Here is a 19,235-nt window from a genome sequence, read left to right on the forward strand (position 1 = left end):
CCGGCAGGTCGGGAACGAGGAGCAGCAGGAGAAGCTGCTGCGGGACTGGCTGGACTGCTGCGTCACGGAAGGCGGCGTGCTCGTGGCCATGCAGAAGAGCTCGCGGCGCCGGAACCACCCCTTGGTCACGCAGATGGTGGAGAAGTGGCTGGACCGCTACCGCCAGATCCGGCCCTGCACCGCCCTGTCGGACGGCGAGGACGACGAGGACGACGAGGACGAGTGAGGGGCCGCGGCGGGCCAGGGCCGGCCGGGGCCCGGTGCTGTCCAGAGGAGCCCGAGTCGCGCCGCCACCGCGGAGCCGCGCGCGCCCCGGGACGGACTCGGCCTCGCGGCGCCCGGCCCCACGGGTCTTCTGGGCGCTCGCTGCCCCCCTCCGCTCCCCCCTCCGCCGCCGCCGCCGCCGCCGGGTGCGGAGATGGTGGAGAGGGGAGGGAGGGGAAGTCGTCGGTGGTGGCGAGAGCGCTTGGGTGGACTAGAGTTTGTAAAAAGCTAATTTTATTATCCAGACAGAACACTTGGTTTTTTCTCTCGGGAACTGTAAATCTGTCTATAAATGTCCTGCATGTGGCTCCGTGTGCGTGCGCGTGCGGGGGCGTGAGTGCGAGTGAGTGCGTGCCCCCGGGGAGCCCCAGACGCTCCTCCCCGTGCAGTGAGAGAGACCCCCACCTTCCCCGGGACGGCCCGGCGTGCCGGCCGGTGCGGGATTGGCACCGCCGGCCCGGGAGGCTCGCTGGCCTCTGGCCACGCCTGGCCCGAGGGCCGGCCCGGCTGGCGCTCTGGGGGCACAGAGCGTGCCCTCGCCGGAAGCACGCTCGGTGTCGGATTCATTTAGTTCCCGCCGTGCCCCTCACGGATCAGACTGTGGAAGGAAAGCCAAATTCCTCGTGTGAACCGCCGCAGGACGCCTGTCCTGTTTCCTGAGGCCTCTCCCTCTTCCGCTTCCTCGGCCTCTCCCCACTAGAAACTCAGCCTTTTTTTCCGTGTCTGTCTCTCCTGGGATTTCCGATCGTCGGTGTGGAAAAAACCGAGTGAAGCTAAATTCCCGTTCCCGGCCAGCCCCTCAGCCGGAGCCCGGCGTGAGGCAGCCTCCGGGTGGGTCTCCCGGCTGGAAGGGGCCCCGCGAGGCCCGGGAAGACCCCCGGTAAGACATCGGGCGGCGGGCCGCCCCCACGCTCGGCCAGGGATATCCCCTCTCCCAGGCACGCGGCGCGGAGTGGCCGAGCGTGGGGTCTCCTCCGGCTTCCACGGGCCCTCGGCAGGGGCTGGAACCAAGGCGGCCCCCCGGGGTCACGTCATCCCCCCACGAGGGTCCCGCCGGGCTTCCCAGCCCGCCCTGGGGTGGGGAGACGGGGGCGGCGGTCCGAGCCACGCGCCGTGCGCCGGGGTTTCCTGGACGGAGAACTGCTTGCATGTGGATTTGCTGTGGTCGTTCTTGTAAGTGTTCCTTTAAGTGTCCGCTCAGAGTCCGTCCTTCGGTGGAAAGACCTCGATAAACGACTGCCCGGCCGCATCAGCCGTGCCATCCGGGTTGGGTGAAGATGGGTTCCCTCGGGAGCCCGAAAGAAAGCCCGGCGGGACGCCCACCCGCCCGCCCGCCCGCTCGCCCACCCGCCCGCTGAGCTCTGCTGCTGCTGCTGCTGTCGTTGCCCTGCCCCCCCGGGTCCGGGGAGGGTGGCGGGGAGAGCCTCGCCTTGCGCTGCCAGACTTTGGAAACTCAAGTTGGGGAAGAATCCCACCAGAAATCTCTCTTGCCCCGACCCCCCCCACTCCCCGCCCCCCGGTAGTTTAAGGCTGTGAAAACCCCAAGGAATTTGCTGCTTTTTCTTCCAAATGCTGCTTAGATGGTATTGAAATGTACACAACTCCTAGGTCTTGGTGGCCATACACCAAAAATATAGAAATACTAATGTGCTGTGCAAAGTTTGCCATTTTTTTCCCCTACCCTCAACTGCCCCCCGGACCCCCGACCCTCGGTGTTGCTCAGCGCGTGCACGCGTGTTTTTTTTTCTTGTATGTGTGTACGTCTCCCCCCACTCTCTCAATCTGGGACGTGCCCGGGTGTATGGAGAATCCCCACCGTTGGCGGGTTTCCGGGGAAAAGGGAGATGGCCACTGCTGGGGTCTTTTCAGTAGGGTGTTTGGGGGCCTGCCGGTTTTCCACGCTGCTGGCTACTTGCCGTTTTACGGCACGGCCTCACCTGGTCGAGGACAGGAACCGGCTCTGTTGTAGTGCACTCTCCCCGGAGCTTAGTATCGTTCTCCGCATCCAGTGAGCAGTCAATAAATACCAGCGATTGAGAGCATGCTTGTAATAAGCCGGCAGAAGCGGTTTTCAGTGGCAGTGGATCGTAACCACTTCCCCGGCTGGTTGTGAGTGGAGAATGGCCCCGGGCGGCCAGCGTTCGCCACCTCCTTGGCTGTACGTCCCAAGCAGGAGAGTCTTGCACTGTTTTTAGAAGAGGGTAATGGGGCCTGGGGCAGGCCTCGGACAAAGCCCCCTCAGTCGACTTCATTCCTCAGGTGAGTTGGGGTCGACCGGGTGGAATCGTGGCATCCTCCTAGTCTGGGGTCGCGTAATCCAACCTTCCTCAACTCGTGAAGAGCAAGAGCCAGGAGCACCCCGTCACTCCGTTTTTTCCCCCGAGCCTTTCGCGGGACAACGTGGAATTGCCCCTCGCGAGCCCGGGCCCCGCAAGGCGCGCGGCGTCTCGACAGACGCGTTGGACCGGAGCCCCGTGACGGGCCCGTCTGAGCCGTGGGGCTCCCGCTGATGGGGCTCGGGGCGCCTTGGTCAAAGGCGGGAGACTGATTCTGCCCCTCTGCTCATGCCGTCACCCCCCAGCTCATCTTCAGGGGGTTGGTCTGCAATCACGGCTTCTCTCCTTTAACCTGAATCCGTCTCTCCCGTCAGTCAAGACTGGCAAAATTACCAAGAAGCAGCAGCAGACGACTGCCATCCCTCAGAGAAGCCCTGTCCGCCTCCCCTCCGGGTCTGCCGGACCGCCCCCAGGGCCGATGGCCCACGCCCGTCGAAGGGCCTCGGACTCCGGGACTGGGCAAGTTTTGATCGCTTTTTATTGAAAACTGCACTGAACGCTAAATGTCCGTTTTTACAATAAACATACAGTTAACGGTAACGCGCACACCGAACCGAAACACACGTCCGCGAGCCCTGAAGGTTGTCGTCCCGGGATCGGGGCCGGACCCGACGGGCCGCCTCGCCAAGCGGGCGGCCGGCCGGCCGGGGCCCGGAGCGCGGAGCGAGCCGAGCTGCTGGTAGAAATCTCCCGGGTTTGTGAAAATCGGGCGCACCTGGAGAGGAGCGCGCCTGAAGGATTCTCGTATAAAACACCACGTGAAGAAAAGAAGACGTTATCAATGTCTAGAAAAGTGGGTTTTGTTCGTAGACAATCTGACAAGTTACCACAAAAAGTGTTTCCTGAGACATAAGGAAATGCAACATTCTTCTCGAACCTCTTCGGCTCAAGGTTTTCCACTCAATAAAATAGCGGAGGATCTGAAACTGAGAAAATATATTTGAGTACAAACAGCTTGTGAAATTTAATACTTTTTTTTTTTTGCATCGTCAGAGGGCACAGTTGCTTCGGAGCTGCCGGCCGACACCCGCCTCCTTCCCCGAGCCCCGGCAGTGGGCCCGTTCTCCCGACGGATGGATGGACGGAGGTGAAAGCTAGTTCCCTGTCCGGAGGGCCCTTGCGTCTCCCGCCACGTCTCGGGCAGGAAGGCCTCCTGGATCGGGAAAGGGACCCAGGCTGGGTGGAGGAGGTGGGTCCCTTCCCTTCCCGCCACCCCCCACCCCAAAATGGGAGCCCTCAGGCTGTGTTTCCCAGTCGGAGGGCTGCTAGGGGAGGGGAAAGCTCCGTCCTGGCGATGAGATGCCCGCGAACGGAGCCGACGCCAGTCCACCAGGGGCCCGGGGCTACCGTCGGGCTCCCCCGTGGCGGTCGGAGCGCTGCGGCGTGGAGGCCGCCTCCCCCCCGGTCCCCTTTTCGAGTCTTTTGCTGGCTTCGGTCAGTGTCTTTTGGTCCCGAGGGCACTGGCACGTCCTGGGCGGGCGGCGTCCGGCCGCTACTGCTCGCCCGGGTGGTCTCTGCCGTCGCCGTGCTTGCTGGGCTGGTTGGGAGAGGGGGCCCGGGACGGGTGGGTGACCGGCGGGGGGAGGCTGTGAGGGACCGGGATCCCTCCGGCGATGAGGCCCTCCACGGCCGCCCCGGGGAGGCCGCCCGGGGCCACGCTCACTATGCCCGGGGGGTATCTGGGACAACGGGAAGAAAAAGAGCGAGTTTCAGCAACGGAGAGAGCAACAACACGCTTACCTGGATCCCGCCGCCTCCCGTCTTGGCTTTCTTGTTGGCAGCCTGCCCGGCGCGGGACCAAAAAACTCACCGACCCCACAACTGTGGTTGGGAAAAGGTGCGCCGGGAGCTTCCCGAAGCGGACACTTCCCCCCCAACCACCCGATCCCTGCGGTGCCGGGATATTAGATGGGTCGGGATGGTCCCCGGGTTGCCGCTAGCCTCCTCTCTCCGGCGCTGGGCCCGTTTGGCAAGTTGGGCCTGCGGCTGGAGCCCGATGGATCGGGAGGGGCCGGTGGGAGCAGCTGGTAACAATTCCATGTGGGCAAAAAAAAACAACAATGCCAATGGGCACACACTGCACCTGACGCTGTTTCCTGATGGAGCTGCCTCCCTTAATATTAATAGTAATAATAATGATGGCATTTGCTAAGCGCTTACTACGTGCAAAGCACTGTTCTAAGTGCTGGGGAGGTTACAAGGTGATCAGGTTGTCCCACGAGGGGCTCACAGTCTTCGTCCCCAGTTTACAGATGAGGAAACTGAGGTCCAGAGAAGTGAAGTGACTTGCCCAAAGTCACACAGCTAAGTGGCAGAGCCGGGATTTGGACCCGTGACGTCTGACTCCAAAGCCCGGGCTCTTTCCACTGAGCCACCCTGCTTTTTGCTTCGCTTCTTGCTTTACTCCTCCCTTCCCTCCTCTCCTCAGGGACTGGAGGTAGATGTGGGCTTAACTCTAGGGCCAATCCACCAATTGGGCTTAGCGAGCGCCTACAACGGGAGTGCTTACAGCCCCCCTAGACTGGAAGCTCGTGGTGGGCAGGGATGGCGCCTACCAACTCACTTATTGAATAATTAATAATGATGGTATTTGTTAAGTGCTTACTATGTGCGAAGCACTGTTCTAAGCGCTGGGGAGGTTACAAGGTGATCAGGTTGTCCCATGGGGGGGCTCACAGTTTTCACCCCCATTTTTACAGATTGAGGGAACTGAGGCACAGAGAAGCCAAGTGACTTGCCCAAAGTCACACAGCTGACAGTTGGCAGGGCCAGGATTCGAACCCATGACCTCTGACTCCAAAGCCCGGGCTCTTTCCACTGAGCCACGCTGCTTTTGGCTTCGCTTCTTGCTTTACTTCTCCCTTCCCTCCTCTCCTCAGGGACTGGAGGTAGATGTGGGCTTAGCTCTGGGCCAATCCATCAACGGCGCTTAGTGAGCACCTACAATGGGAGTGCTTAAAGCCCCCTCTAGACTGGAAGCTCATGGTGGGCGGGGTTGGTGCCTACCAACTCACTTATTGAATAATTAACAATAATAATAATAATAATAATAATAATAATGGTATTTGCTAAGTGCTTACTATGTGCGAAGCACTGGTCTAAGCACTGGGGAGGTTACAAGGTGATCAGGTTGTCCCATGGGGGGGGCTCACAGTTTTCACCCCCATTTTTACAGATTGAGGGAACTGAGGCACAGAGAAGCCAAGTGACTTCCCCAAAGTCACACAGCTGACAGTTGGCAGGGTCGGGATTTGAACCCATGACTTCTGACTCCAAAGCCCGGGCTCTTTCCACTGAGCCATGCTGAACAATGCATGCAGTAAACGCTCAGTAAATACAACAAAGGGATCCATGTGCAGGGGCACTGGATTGCAACACTGGATGTGTTGCCAACTTGTACTTCCCGAGCGCTTACTACAGCGCTCTGTACACAGTAAGCGCTCAATAAATACAACTGATTGATTGATTGCCTGCCACGGAGAGCACAGTTAAGTAGTAGACACCCCCCCTTCCTGCAAGGAGCTTCCTCCTAATGCGGTGACGCAGTGAGGAGGGGAAATAGGGTAGGCTGAAGACAGGTGAGTCAGGGAAGGCTTCCTGACGGAGATCATCATCAATCGTATTTATTGAGCGCTTACTATGTGCAGAGCACTGTACTAAGCGCTTGGAGATGGGGTTTTAGGAGGGCTTTGAGGGTGGGGGAGAGCAGTGGACTGTCAGATGCGGAGGGGGAGACTTCCGAGTCAGAGGGAGGATGAGGGCAAGGCGTGCCAGGGCGAAGACAGAGGCACAGAAAGCAGACTTGGGTGGCCAGAAGAGGAGGAGGAGGAGGAGGAAGGAAGGGGTCGATCCCTCCCATTTTCCACAGTGGCGATGGCGGCTCGGTCTGCCTCGGTGCTGGAAACCTTCCCCTGCCCTCCTGTCCCCTAGTCCCCGCTCGCCACTCCGGCCGTGATGTCCCCGCATGGGGCCTCTCGTCAAGTCCGCTGCTTCTCCTCGCCTCGGGCGCTGCCCTCACTAGTCGGCGCGAGGACGGAATGGCAAACGGGCCGGAAAAGCTTCCCGGGGCGGAGGTGGGGAGGGATAGGACGGGGGTTGCGGGGTGGGCCGCAGCCGCAGCCGCGGTGAGGGCGGCGGGCCTGGAGCACGTGGGACCCGAGGGGGAGTGAGGCCTGTGGAGAGGCGAGGCTGCCCGGGGGGCATGTAGGGCATCCATGTGCACCCTCAAGTCGGGAGTCTGGGGGGGATCTTCTTTGCCTTTCACCATTAAAGCCGTCCCCCAGGTGCGGCGGACGGGTGCGGACCCACCCTCCGCTGCTTTGGGACTGGGCCCCGGGAAGCTTCCCGCTGCCGGCCGGTCCGCGCTCCATCCGGGCCGCCGGTCAATCCTGCTCCCTCTCCGGGGGCACGGCCCGGCACCCTACACCCGGACCCCAGCCCGGCCGGCCTCCCGCCCCGGGGCCCGGCATCCTCCCACCCGGACTTCAGCTTGCTTAGTTCTTAATAATAATAATAACAACGGCATTTGTTAAGCACTTGCTATGTGCAAAGCACTGTTCTAAGCACTGGGGCGGGGGGATACAAGGTGATCAGCTTGTCCCTCGTGGGGCTCACAGTCTTAACCCCCGTTTTCCAGATGAGGGAACTGAGGCCCAGAGAAGTGACTCGCCCGAAGTCACACAGCTTCTTGGAGAAGAGACTCGGTGCCTTCCTGAGCAGGTGGGGCATTGGCGCGCCCGCCCAGGCCCTGCCTTCCTGTCTCAGGCGGGGCCCCCCGTGCTGGGTTTGGAGGGGCTGTGGAGACGGCGGGGGGAGATGGCCGAAGCCTCCTTCCCACCCGGCTGCGGGGGCGTCCCATTCCCGCCGCCGCCGTGGCCCGGGTCGGGGCCTGACCGACTCCGTGACCCGGGCCCGACTAGATGGACGGCCTGAAGCGGCGCCCCTGCGGCCCCGGGACCCCCCAACGCCATTCCCAGAGGTCACCGTCTGTGGCACCAAGAGAGGTCGAGACCCAGCGTTTCGCACCTGCTCCAAGAACGGGGCCTTCAGGCCCTCCTTCCCCTTCTTGCCCTCCCCGCCGGGGGGCTCACCGGCCCCCAACCCGGGGTCTTGCTCATCGGTGACTCTAATAATAATAATAAATAATAATAATAATAATAATAATGGCATTTGTTAAGCGCTTACTATGTGCACTGTTCTAAGCGCTGGGTGGGCTACAATATGATCAAGTTGTCCCACGTGGGGCTCACAGTCTTAATCCCTATTTTTACATCGTCATCATCATCAATCGTATTTATTGAGCGCTTACTATGTGCAGAGCACTGTACTAAGCGCTTGGGAAGTACAAATTGGCAACATATAGAGACGGTCCCTACCCAACAGTGGGCTCACAGTCTAACAGATGAGGGAACTGAGGCTCAGGGAAGTTAAGTGACTTGCCCCAGGTCACGCAGCAGACTTGTGGTGGAGCCGGGATTCGGAACCCCCTGACCTCTGACTCCAGAGCCCGGGCTCTTTCCACTGAGCCACGCTGCTTCTCTAATAATATTAATTAGATTAATATTAATCTAATTAATTAATGCAATGTTAATAACACCTGTGGTATTTGTTGAGCGCTTACTACGTGGCAGATGCCGTGCTAAGCGCTGAGCAAATGGAGGGGCCCGCCCCTGGCTCCCCTTTCCGTCCGCGACGCCATCGGCAGCGGTGGCGGCGGGCCGCCCCGGGCCTCACCTGTACGTGGTACCATTGAGCTCGGGGTGAATGGCCTGCTGATCCAGGACGGACCACGGCGCTGAGGTGACGAAGAACTCTTTGTTGACGCAGTTGCGTAAGCTCTCGGGAATGCGACCTGGAACCATCGGGGAGGCTTCCGTTCACGGGGAATCCCGGCTCCGGGGGCAGGGGCGCTCCCGCCGTGGCTCCCGAGCTTCCCGGCCCAGCCCCGGAGGCTCGCCGCGAGTGAGGCGACCGGTTGATGGGGGCGTGTGGCGATCCCCTTTTAGACTGTGAGCCCACTGTTGGGTAGGGACTGTCTCTATGTGATGCCAATTTGTACTTCCCAAGCGCTTAGTACAGTGCTCTGCACATAGTAAGCGCTCAATAAATACGATTGATCGATTGATTGACGGAGGCCACGAGGCCCGACCCGGGGACGGGCCGCCTTCACCCGCACCCTGACACGGGCTGGCGGGAGATCGCGGCGACCCACGAGCTCACCCAAAACTCCACGTCCTCCCACTAAAGGGGCCCAGTGTGACGGTGGAGGGCCAAGAGCCCACTGTTGGGCAGGGACGGTCCCTATATGTTGCCAATTTGTACTTCCCAAGCGCTTAGTACAGTGCTCTGCACACAGTAAGCGCTCGATAAATACGATCGACGATGATGGATTGGGCGCCCGGGAAGGAAGGAATCAAAAAGGGACCGGTCCCACCCGCCACCACTGCGGGCTCAGGGTTCGCCGGGGCCCCAGGGACGGGAATCCGGTCGACCGGGTGGGTGGTTTGGGGCCGGCCGTGTCCCCTTCCGTGGGCCCGCGCCCGCGGCAGGGTCTCCCGCCGTCCCCCTGGGGCAGGGTCCCCTCCCGGGTACCTGTGATGGCCCGTCGGATCTCGGTGGCGGCCGCCTCTCTCATCTCCAGTGAGGCCTGCTCGCTGTACCATGCCGTGTGGGGCGTGCAGATCAGGTTGGGAGCGTCCTTCAACGGGCCCTGAGCAAAGCTAGAGGCGGGAACGAAGGATTCGCAGGAGATCCAAGAGCCGGCCCTCTTCCGCTAACCCCCGTTTCCCCCCTCCTCAATCGATCGTATTTATTGAGCGCTTACTATGTGCAGAGCACTGGACTAAGCGCTTGGGAAGTACAAATTGGCAACACATAGAGACAGTCCCTACCCAACAGTGGGCTCACAGTCTAAAAGGGGGAGACAGAGAACAGAACCAAACATACCAACAAAATAAAATAAATAGGATAGAAATGTACAAGTAAAATAAATAAATAAATAGAGTAATAAATATGTACAACCATGTATACATATATACAGGTGCTGTGGGGAAGGGAAGGAGGTAAGACGGGGGGATGGAGGGGGGACGAGGGGGAGAGGAAAGAAGGGGCTCAGTCTGGGAAGGCCTCCTGGAGGAGGTGAGCTCTCAGCAGGGCCTTGAAGGGAGGAAGAGAGCTAGCTCCCACTCCACCACCCCCAGGCAAGAGGAAGGTTCCCAGACTTTCCCCTGTCCGATTTCCAGCACAGTCATCATCATCATCATCATCATCATCAATCGTATTTATTGAGCGCTTACTATGTGCAGAGCGCTGTACTAAGCGCTTGGGAAGTACAAATTGGCAACATATAGAGACAGTCCCTACCCAAAGTGTCACTCGTCCCAAATCATCATCATCAATCGTATTTACTGAGCGCTTACTATGTGCAGAGCGCTGTACTAAGCGCTTGGGAAGTTCAAATTGGCAACATATAGGGACAGTCCCTACCCAACAGGGGGCTCACAGTCTAAAAGGGGGAGACAGAGAACGAAACCAAACATACTAACAAAATAAAATAAATAGACTAGATAGGTACAAGTAAAATGAATGAATAAATAAATAGAGTAATAAATCTGTACAAACGTATATCCATATATACAGGTGCTGTGGGGAAGGGAAGGAGGTAAGATGGGGGGATGGAGAGGGGGACGAGGGGGAGAGGAAGGAATGTCTCCTCTCAATCAATCAATCAATCAATCGTATTTATTGAGCGCTTAGTGTGTGCAGAGCACTATACTAAGCGCTTGGGAAGTACAAGTTGGCAACATATAGAGACAGTCCCTGCCCAACAGTGGGCTCACAGTCTAAAAGGTCTCTCCAAACCCTCCACTATCTCCCCGTGTCTCTCCATGGTAAAAAAAAAAAGAAAACTCTTTCATTCATTCATTCATTCATTCAATCGTATTTATTGAGCGCTTACTGTGTGCAGAGCACTGGACTAAGCGCTTGGGAAGTACAAGTTGGCAACATCTAGAGACGGTCCCTACCCAACAGCGGGCTTACAGTCTAGAAGGGGGAGGCAGACAACAAAACAAAACATATTAACAAAATAAAATAAGTAGAATAAATATGTACAAGTAAAATAGAGTAATAATAAGTAACTCCTCACTATCAGCTTCATTCATTCATTCATCCATTCAATCGTATTTATTGAGCGCTTACTGCATGCAGAGCACTGTACTAAGCGCTTGGAAAGTATAAATTGGCAATCCACCCCACATCTCCTGTGCTTCCACAACCCTCTGTCTTCGCTCCACCCGAGCCAACTGTGTAATAATAATAATAATAATAATAATGATTATGGTATCTGTTAAGCGCTTACTATGTGCCACGCACTGTTCTAGGCGCTGGGGTATATCCAAGGTAATGAGGTTGGACAAAGTCCCTGTCCCACCTGGGGTTCCCAGTCTTAATCTCCAGTTTAATGATGGCATTTATTAAGCACTTACTATATGCCAAGCACTGTTCTAAGTGCTGGGGTAGATACAATCAATCAATCAATCGTATTTATTGAGCGCTTACTGTGTGCAGAGCACTGTAGTAAGCGCTTGGGAAGTACAAGTTGGCAACATACAAGGTAATCAAGCTGTCCCACGTGGGGCTCACAGACTTAATCCCCATTTTCCAGATGAGGGAACTGAGGCCCAGAGGAGTGAAGTGACTTGCCCCAAGTCACACAGCTGACAAGTGGCGGAGCCGGCATTTGAACCCATGACCTCTGACTCCAAAGCCCGGGCTCTTTCCACTGTGCCACACTGCTTCTCTAGTTTTAGTTTTAGAATGTGAGCCCACTGTTGGGTAGGGACCGTCTCTATATGTTGCCAACTTGTCCTTCCCAAGCGCTTAGTCCAGTGCTCTGCACACAGTAAGCGCTCAATAAATACGATTGATTGATTTACAAACGAGGTAACTGAGGCACGGAGAAGTTAAGCATCTTGTCCAGCGTCACCCAGCAGACGAGCGGCAGAATCGGGATCAGAATCCACGTCCTCCGGCTGCCAAGCCCGTGATAATAATAATAATAGTGATGGCAGTTATTAAACGCTTACTATGTGCAAAGCACTGTTCTAAGCGCTGGGGAGGTTACAAGGGGATCAGGTTGTCCCACGGGGGGCTCACAGTCTTAATCTCCATTTTACAGATGAGGGAACTGAGGCCCAGAGAAGTGAAGTGACTTTATCATCAATCGTATCTATTGAGCGCTTACTGTGTGCAGAGCACTGTACTAAGCGCTTGGGAAGTACAAATTGGCAACGTATAGAGACAGTCCCTACCCAACAGTGGGCTCACAGTCTAAAAGGTCATGGGTCAAAGGTCATGACCTCTGTGTGACTTGCCCAAAGTCACACAGCTGACAATTGGCGGAGCCGGGATTTGAACCCATGACCTCTGACTCCAAAGCCCGGGCTCTTCCCACTGAGCCACGCTGCTTCTCTTCCCACTGGTGATCTTCCCACTAGGCCACGCGGCTCGTAGCCATCCCTCGCTCTCCACTCTCCCGCCTCCGTCCCCTCGCTCTCGTTGCAATTTAATAATGATAATAATAATTGGCATTTGTTAAGCGCTTACTATGTGCAAGGCACTGTTCTAAGCGCCGGGGACGAGACAGGGTGATCAGGTTGTCTCACGTGGGGCTCACAGCCTTAATCCCCATTTTACAGATGAGGGAACTGAGGCCCAGAGAAGTGAAGCGACTTGCCCGAAGTCACACAGCTGACGTGCGGTGGAGTCGGAATTCGAACCCATGACTTCGGACTCCAAAGCCCGGGCTCTTTCCACTGAGCCACGCTGCTTCTCTAATAACTTTGGCGCATGTGCTCTTTAATGGACCATTTCTCTGACTCCTCTGCTACTAAATATTCTCGTCTGCCTCCTCTCTGGGAGGGTCCAAGCTCCTTGGGCGCGGGGAATGGGTCGCTGCTCATCTCGTAGGCTCCCAGGCGCTTCCAAATAGTGCACGGCCCCCAGTAATTATAATAATAATAGTAATAATAGCATTTATTAAGCGCTTTCTACATGCAAAGCACTGTTGTAAGCGCTGGGGAGGTTACAAGGTGATCAGGTTGCCCCACGGGGGGCTCACAGTCTTAATCAGCGTGGCTCAGTGGAAAAGAGGCCGGGCTTTGGAGTCATCATCAATCGTATTTATTGAGCGCTTACTATGTGCAGAGCACTGTACTAAGCGCTTGGGAAGTACAAATTGGCAACATATAGAGACAGTCCCTACCCAACAGTCGGAGGTTATGGGTTCAAATCCCGACTCCGCCCATTGTCAGCTGGGTGACTTTGGGCAAGTCACTTCACTTCCCTGTGACCTCAACTGTAAAATGGGGATGAAGACTGTGAGGCCCCACGTGGGACGACCTGATCACCTTGTATCCCCCTCAGCGCTTAGAACGGTGCTTTGAACATAGTAAGCGCTTAACAAATACCAAAATTATTATTATTTTATTGATCATCATCATCAATCGTATTTATTGAGCGCTTACTGTGTGCAGAGCACTGGACTAAGCGCTTGGGAAGTACAAGTTGGCAACATATAGAGACAGTCCCTACCCAACAGTGGGCTCACAGTCTAAAAGTCTATTAATCCCCATTTTACAGATGAGGTAACTTTTTTTTTCCCCAATCATATTTATTGAGCGCTTACTGTGTGCACAGCACTGTACTAAGCGCTTGGGAAGTACAAGTTGGCAACATATAGAGGCAGTCCCTACCCAACAGTGGGCTCACAGTCTAAAAGTCTATTAATCCCCATTTTACAGATGAGGTAACTTTTTTTCCCCCAATCATATTTATTGAGCGCTTACTGTGTGCAGAGCACTGTACTAAGCGCTTGGGAAGTACGAGTTGGCAACATATAGAGATGGTCCCTATCCAGCAGCGGGCTCACAGTCTAGAAGGGGGAGACAGAGAACAAAACCAAACATTAATTGAGGCCCAGAGAAGTTAAGTGACTTGCCCCAAGTCACACAGCTGACGGTGGGGCTGGGATTTGAACCCATGACCTCGGACTCCAAAGCCCGGGCTCTTTCCACTGAGCCACGCTGCTTAAATACTTCGCTCCTCCTACCGCCTTCCAAACATTATCTGGCGAGCCACGTCCCGGCGGATGGAAGGTGACCGGCTCGTGAGCTCATCCCAGGGCCTAGTGGGGAGGGTTCCTCTCCCCGGTGGGGTTGGCGTCCCAGCCATCATTCAATCAATCAATCAATCAATTGTATTTATTGAGCGCTTACTGTGTGCAGAGCACTGTACTAAGCACTTGGGAAGTACAAGTCGGCGACATCTAGAGCTGGTCCCTACCCAACAACGGGTTCACAGTCTAGAAGGGGGAGACAGACAACAGAACAAAACATGTGCACTGGTGTCAAGTCGTCAGAATAAACAGAATGAAAGCTAAAGGCACATCATTAACAAAATATATAGAATAGTAAGTATGTACAAGTAAAATAAAGAGTAATAAATCGGTGCAATCTTTCATACACAGATAGATGATAGAGATAGATTCATTCATTCAGTCAGTCGTATTTATTGAGCGCTTTCTGTGTGCAGAGCACTGTACTAAGCGCTTGGGAAGTGCAAGTTGGCGACATCTAGAGCCGGTCCCTACCCAACAACGGGTTCACAGTCTAGAAGAGGGAGACGGACAACGAAACAAAACATGTGCACGGGTGTCAAGTCGTCAGAATAAATAGAATGAAAGCTAAATGCACATCATTAACAAAATATATAGAATAGTAAGTATGTACAAGTAAAATAAAGAGTAATAAATCGGTGCAATCTTTCATACACAGATAGATGATAGAGATAGATTCATTCATTCATTGTCGTATTTACTGAGCGCTTACAGTGTGCAGAGCACTGGACTAAGCACTTGGGAAGTACAAGTTGGCAACATATAGAGACGGTCCCTACCCAACAACGGGTTCACAGTCTAGAAGGGGGAGACAGACAACAAAACAAAACATGTGGACAGGTGTCAAGTTGTCAGAATAAATAGAATGAAAGCTAAATCATCATCATCATCATCATCAATCAAATGCACATCATTAACAAAATATATAGAATAGTAAGTATGGGTTCACAGTCTAGTAGGGGGAGACGGACAACAAAACAAAACATGTGGACAGGTGTCAAGTCGTCAGAATAAATAGAATGAAAGCTAAATGCACATCATTAACAAAATATATAGAATAGTATGTACAAGTAAAATAAAGAGTAATAAATCTGTGCAATCTTTCATACACAGATAGATGATATAGATTCATTCATTCAATCGTATTTATTGAGCGTTTACTGTGTGCAGAGCACTGTACTAAGCGCTTGGGAAGTACAAGTCGGCGCCATGTAGAGACGGTCCCTACCCAACAGCGGGCTCACAGTCTAGAAGGGGGAGACAGACAACAAAACAAAACAAGTAGCCAGGCGTCAAAATTATCAGAGCAAAGAGAATGAAAGCTAAGTGCACATCACTAACAAAATATATAGGACAGTAAGTATGTACAAGTAAAATAAAGAGTAATAAGAGAAGCGGCGTGGCTCAGTGGGAAGAGCCCGGGCTTTGGAGTCAAAGGTCATGGATTCGAATCCCGGCTCTGCCAACTGTCAGCCGTGTGACTTTGGGCCAGTCACTTCACTTCTCTGGGCCTCAGTGACCTCATTGGTAAAATGGGGATTAAGACTGTGAGCCCCCCGTGGGACAACCTGATCCCCTTGTATCATCATCATCATCATCAATCGTATTTACTGAGCGCTTACTATGTGCAGAGCACTGTACTAAGCGCTTGGGAAGTACAAATTGGCAACATCTAGAGACAGTCCCTAACCCAACACTGGACTCACAGTCTAAAAGGGGGAGACAGAGAACAAAACCAAACATACTAACAAAATAAAATAAATAGAATAGATATGTACAAATAAAATAAATAAATAAATAGAGTAATAAATATGTACAAACATATATACATATATACAGGTGCTGTGGGGAAGGGAAGGAGGTAAGATGGGGGGGATGGAGAGGGGGACGAGGGGGAGAGGAAGGAAGGGGCTCAGTGTGGGAAGGCCTCCTGGAGGAGGTGAGCTCTCAGCAGGGCCTTGAAGGGAGGAATCAATCAATCAGTCAATCGTATTTATTGAGCGCTTACTATGTTCAGAGCACTGTACTAAGCGCTTGGGAAGTACAAGTTGGCAACACATAGAGACAGTCCCTACCCAACAGTGGGCTCACAGTCTAAAAGGGGGAGACAGAGAACAGAATCAAACATACCAACAAAATAAAATAAATAGGATAGAAATGTACAAGTAAAATAAATAGAGTAATAAATATGTACAACCATATATACATATATACAGGTGCTGTGGGGAAGGGAAGGAGGTAAGATGGGGGGGGATGGAGAGGGGGACGAGGGGGAGAGGAAGGAAGGGGCTCAGTCTGGGAAGGCCTCCTGGAGGAGGTAAGAGAGCTAGCTTGGCGGATGGGCAGAGGGATCCCCCCCCAGCGCTTAGAACAGTGCTTTGCGCATAGTAAGCGCTCAATAAATGTGGATGAATGAATGAATGGATAATAAATCTGTGCAATCTGTCATACACAGACAGATCACTCAACGGCGGGGCGGGAGTGGTCCCCGGCCCCATCAATCAATCAATCAATCAATCAATCGTATTTATTGAGCGCTTACTCTGTGCAGAGCACTGTACTAAGCGCTTGGGAAGTACAAATTGGCATCACATAGAGACAGTCCCTACCCAACAGTGGGCTCCATCACTCACCTGAACGGCTCGGACTCGTGCACGTCGAGCGCGGCGCCTCGTACCCGCCCTTCCCTGAGGGCCTGGGCCAGGGCCTTCTCGTCCACCAGCCCGCCCCGGGCCGTGTTCACCAGGAAGGCTCCTTGCCGCATCTGCAGGGGAACGCACAGAGACGGGCTCGGCAGACGGCCCGCCGACGGACGGCGACTTGCGCGCTCTGCACACAGTAGGCGCTCAATAAATACAATTGATTGATTGGTGCCCGCCTCGGATGGCGGGCCTCCCTGCCGCGGGACCACGGCCCGGGGACCGCCCTATCGTCATCATCAATCGTATTTATTGAGCGCTTACTGTGTGCATCATCATCATCATCATCATCAATCGTATTTACTGAGCGCTTACTGTGTGCACAGCACTGTACTAAGCGCTTGGGAAGTACAAGTTGGCCCCGGGCGACGTACGGAGAGGGTTGGGGGAGCCCCTCTGGGTCAAGGGCTCCGGGGTAATAATAATAATGATGGCATTTATTAAGCGCTTACTATGTGCAAAGCACTGCTCTAAGCGCTGGGGGGATACAAGGTCATGAGGTTGTCAATCAATCATTCGTATTTATTGAGCGCTTACTGTGTGCAGAGCACCGTACTAAGCGCTTGGGAAGTACAAGTTGGCAACAGATAGAGACAGTCCCTACCCAACAGTGGGCTCACAGTCTAAAAGGTTGTCCCACGTGGGGCTCACAGTCTTCATCCCCATTTTACAGATGAGGGAACTGAGGCCCAGAGAAGTGAAGTGACTCGCCCAAAGTCCCACGGCTGCCAAGTGGCGGAGCCGGGATTTGAACCCATGACCTCTGACTCCAAAGCCCGGGCTCTTTTCCACTGAGCCACGCTGCTCTAAGCGCCGGGGTAGGTCCAGTCTCCGTCCCACATGGGGCTCACAGGGAGAATGGGTGCTGTGTCCCCATTTTCTGGATGAGGAAACTGAGCTTCCGTATATGAATCCCTAGGCCAGAAGCAGCCTAAGAAGCAGCCTGGAAGCAGCGTGGCTCAGTGGAAAGAGCCCGGGCTTTGGAGTCAGAAATCATGGGTTCAAATCCCGGCTCCGCCACTTGTCAGCTGGGTGACCTTGGGCAAGTCACTTCACTTCTCTGGGCCTCAGTTCCCTCATCTGGAAAATGGGGATTAAGACTGTGAGCCCCCCGAGGGACAACCTGATCACCTTGTAACCCCCCAGCGCTTAGAACAGTGCTTTGCACATAGTAAGCGCTTAATAAATGCCATTATTAAATTAAATTAATTAAATTAGGCCACTCAGAGCGAGTCCAGTGCAAGCAATGGGCCCAGTTTAATGTCTCTCTCCCCCTCTAGATGGTAAACTCATTGTGGGCAGGGAATGTTACTGTTTATCGTTGTATTGTACTTTCCCAAGCACTTTTGTACAGTCTCCCCCTCTCCATCCCCCCCCGCCTTACCTCCTTCCCTTCCCCACAGCACCTGTATAGATGTACATATGTTTGCATGGATTTATTACTCTATTTATTTATTTTACTTGTACATATTTATTCTATTTATTTTATTCTGTTAATGTGTTTGGTTTTGTTCTCTGTCTCCCCCTTCTAGACTGTGAGCCCACTGTTGGGTAGGGACCGTCTCTATATGTTGCCAACTTGTACTTCCCAAGCGCTTATTACAGTGCTCTGCACAAAGTAAGCGCTCAATAAACTGAATGAATGAACAAAAGGGCTCCCTCAGAGCAGGGGTCAATCAATCAATCAATCAATTGTATCAATTGAGCCAATCCATTGGCTCAATGGAAAGGGCCCGGGCTTTGGAGTCAGAGGTCACGGGTTTGAATCCCAGCTCCACCACATGTCTGCTGGGTGACCTTGGGCAAGTCACTTCACTTCTCTGAGCCTCAGTTACCTCATCTGCAAAATGGGGATGAAGACTGTGAGCTCCCTCGTGGGACAACCTCATCACCATGTATCCCCCCTAGCGCTTAGAACAGTGCTTTGCACATAGTAAGCGCTTAACAAATGCCATCATCATTATCACAGAGAAGCAGCATGGCTCAGTGGAAAGAGCACGGGCTTGGGAGTAAGAGGTCATGGGTTCGAATCCCGACTCCGCCACATGTCTTCTGTGTGATCTTGGGCAAGTCACTTAACTTCTCTGGGCCTCAGTTACCTCATCTGTAAAATGGGGATTAAGACTGCGAGCCCCACGTGGGACAGCCTCATCACCCTGTATCCTCCCCAGCGCTTAGAACAGTGCTTTGCACATAGTAAGCGCTTAACAAATGCCAATTATAATAATAATAATAATAATAATAATAATAATAATGATGCCATCATTATTAAGTGCAGTGGTGGCAACCTCGTGGGATGATGATGACAATAATAATAATTACGATTATTATTATTACTAAGCGCTTGGGAAGTACAAGTTGGCAACATATAGAGATGGTCCCTACCCAACAGTGGGCTCACAGTCTAGAAGACTGTGCGATGTCCAGCCAGTCCCGCAGCCCAGGGGCCCGAGCTCACCCTCGCCTTCAGGCCTCGCTACCCGCCCAAAGGCACGGGGGTGACCGTTCGGGTCATCGTCGCACTCGGTCTTGCCCGCACAGTGCACACAGCCCGGATCGCCCAACTGCCCAGGGCGGCTGTCTTCCCAGCGGCCGACCGGCTCCGTGCTGCGGGCACAGAGGGCACCCGGCGGCCCGCTTGGCCCACGGCGGGCGCTCCAGATGAGCGACTAGTGACTTCACGGCATTGGAGGGGCCAGCTGGGGATGTCTGGACTACTGCATCAGCCTTCTCTCTGATCTCCCATGCTCGTGTCTCTCC

The 19,235-nt window shown here is 54.2% G+C and overlaps 2 protein-coding genes across 2 annotated transcripts in view; one reads left to right on the plus strand and one right to left on the minus strand.

Moving 5' to 3' along the window:
• Positions 1–1,938, plus strand: part of ZRANB1 (zinc finger RANBP2-type containing 1) — a 48,857-nt gene extending 46,919 nt beyond the window's left edge. The window contains exon 9 of the mRNA XM_038743772.1: positions 8–1,938. Coding sequence (XP_038599700.1) covers positions 8–226 — 219 coding nt within the window. The 3' untranslated portion in view covers positions 227–1,938. The remainder of the gene's footprint in view (positions 1–7) is intronic.
• Positions 1,939–3,061: 1,123 nt separating this feature from the next.
• Positions 3,062–19,235, minus strand: part of CTBP2 (C-terminal binding protein 2) — a 43,962-nt gene continuing 27,788 nt past the window's right edge. Inside the window, exons 6-9 of the mRNA XM_038743773.1 lie at positions 16,410–16,540; positions 9,192–9,319; positions 8,334–8,451; positions 3,062–4,279 (exon numbers count right to left, since the gene is read on the minus strand). Coding sequence (XP_038599701.1) covers positions 4,093–4,279; positions 8,334–8,451; positions 9,192–9,319; positions 16,410–16,540 — 564 coding nt within the window. The 3' untranslated portion in view covers positions 3,062–4,092. The remainder of the gene's footprint in view (positions 4,280–8,333; positions 8,452–9,191; positions 9,320–16,409; positions 16,541–19,235) is intronic.

This window comes from Tachyglossus aculeatus, chromosome 3 (genome assembly GCF_015852505.1).
Source record: "Tachyglossus aculeatus isolate mTacAcu1 chromosome 3, mTacAcu1.pri, whole genome shotgun sequence".
NCBI classification, from domain to species: Eukaryota; Metazoa; Chordata; class Mammalia; order Monotremata; family Tachyglossidae; genus Tachyglossus; species Tachyglossus aculeatus.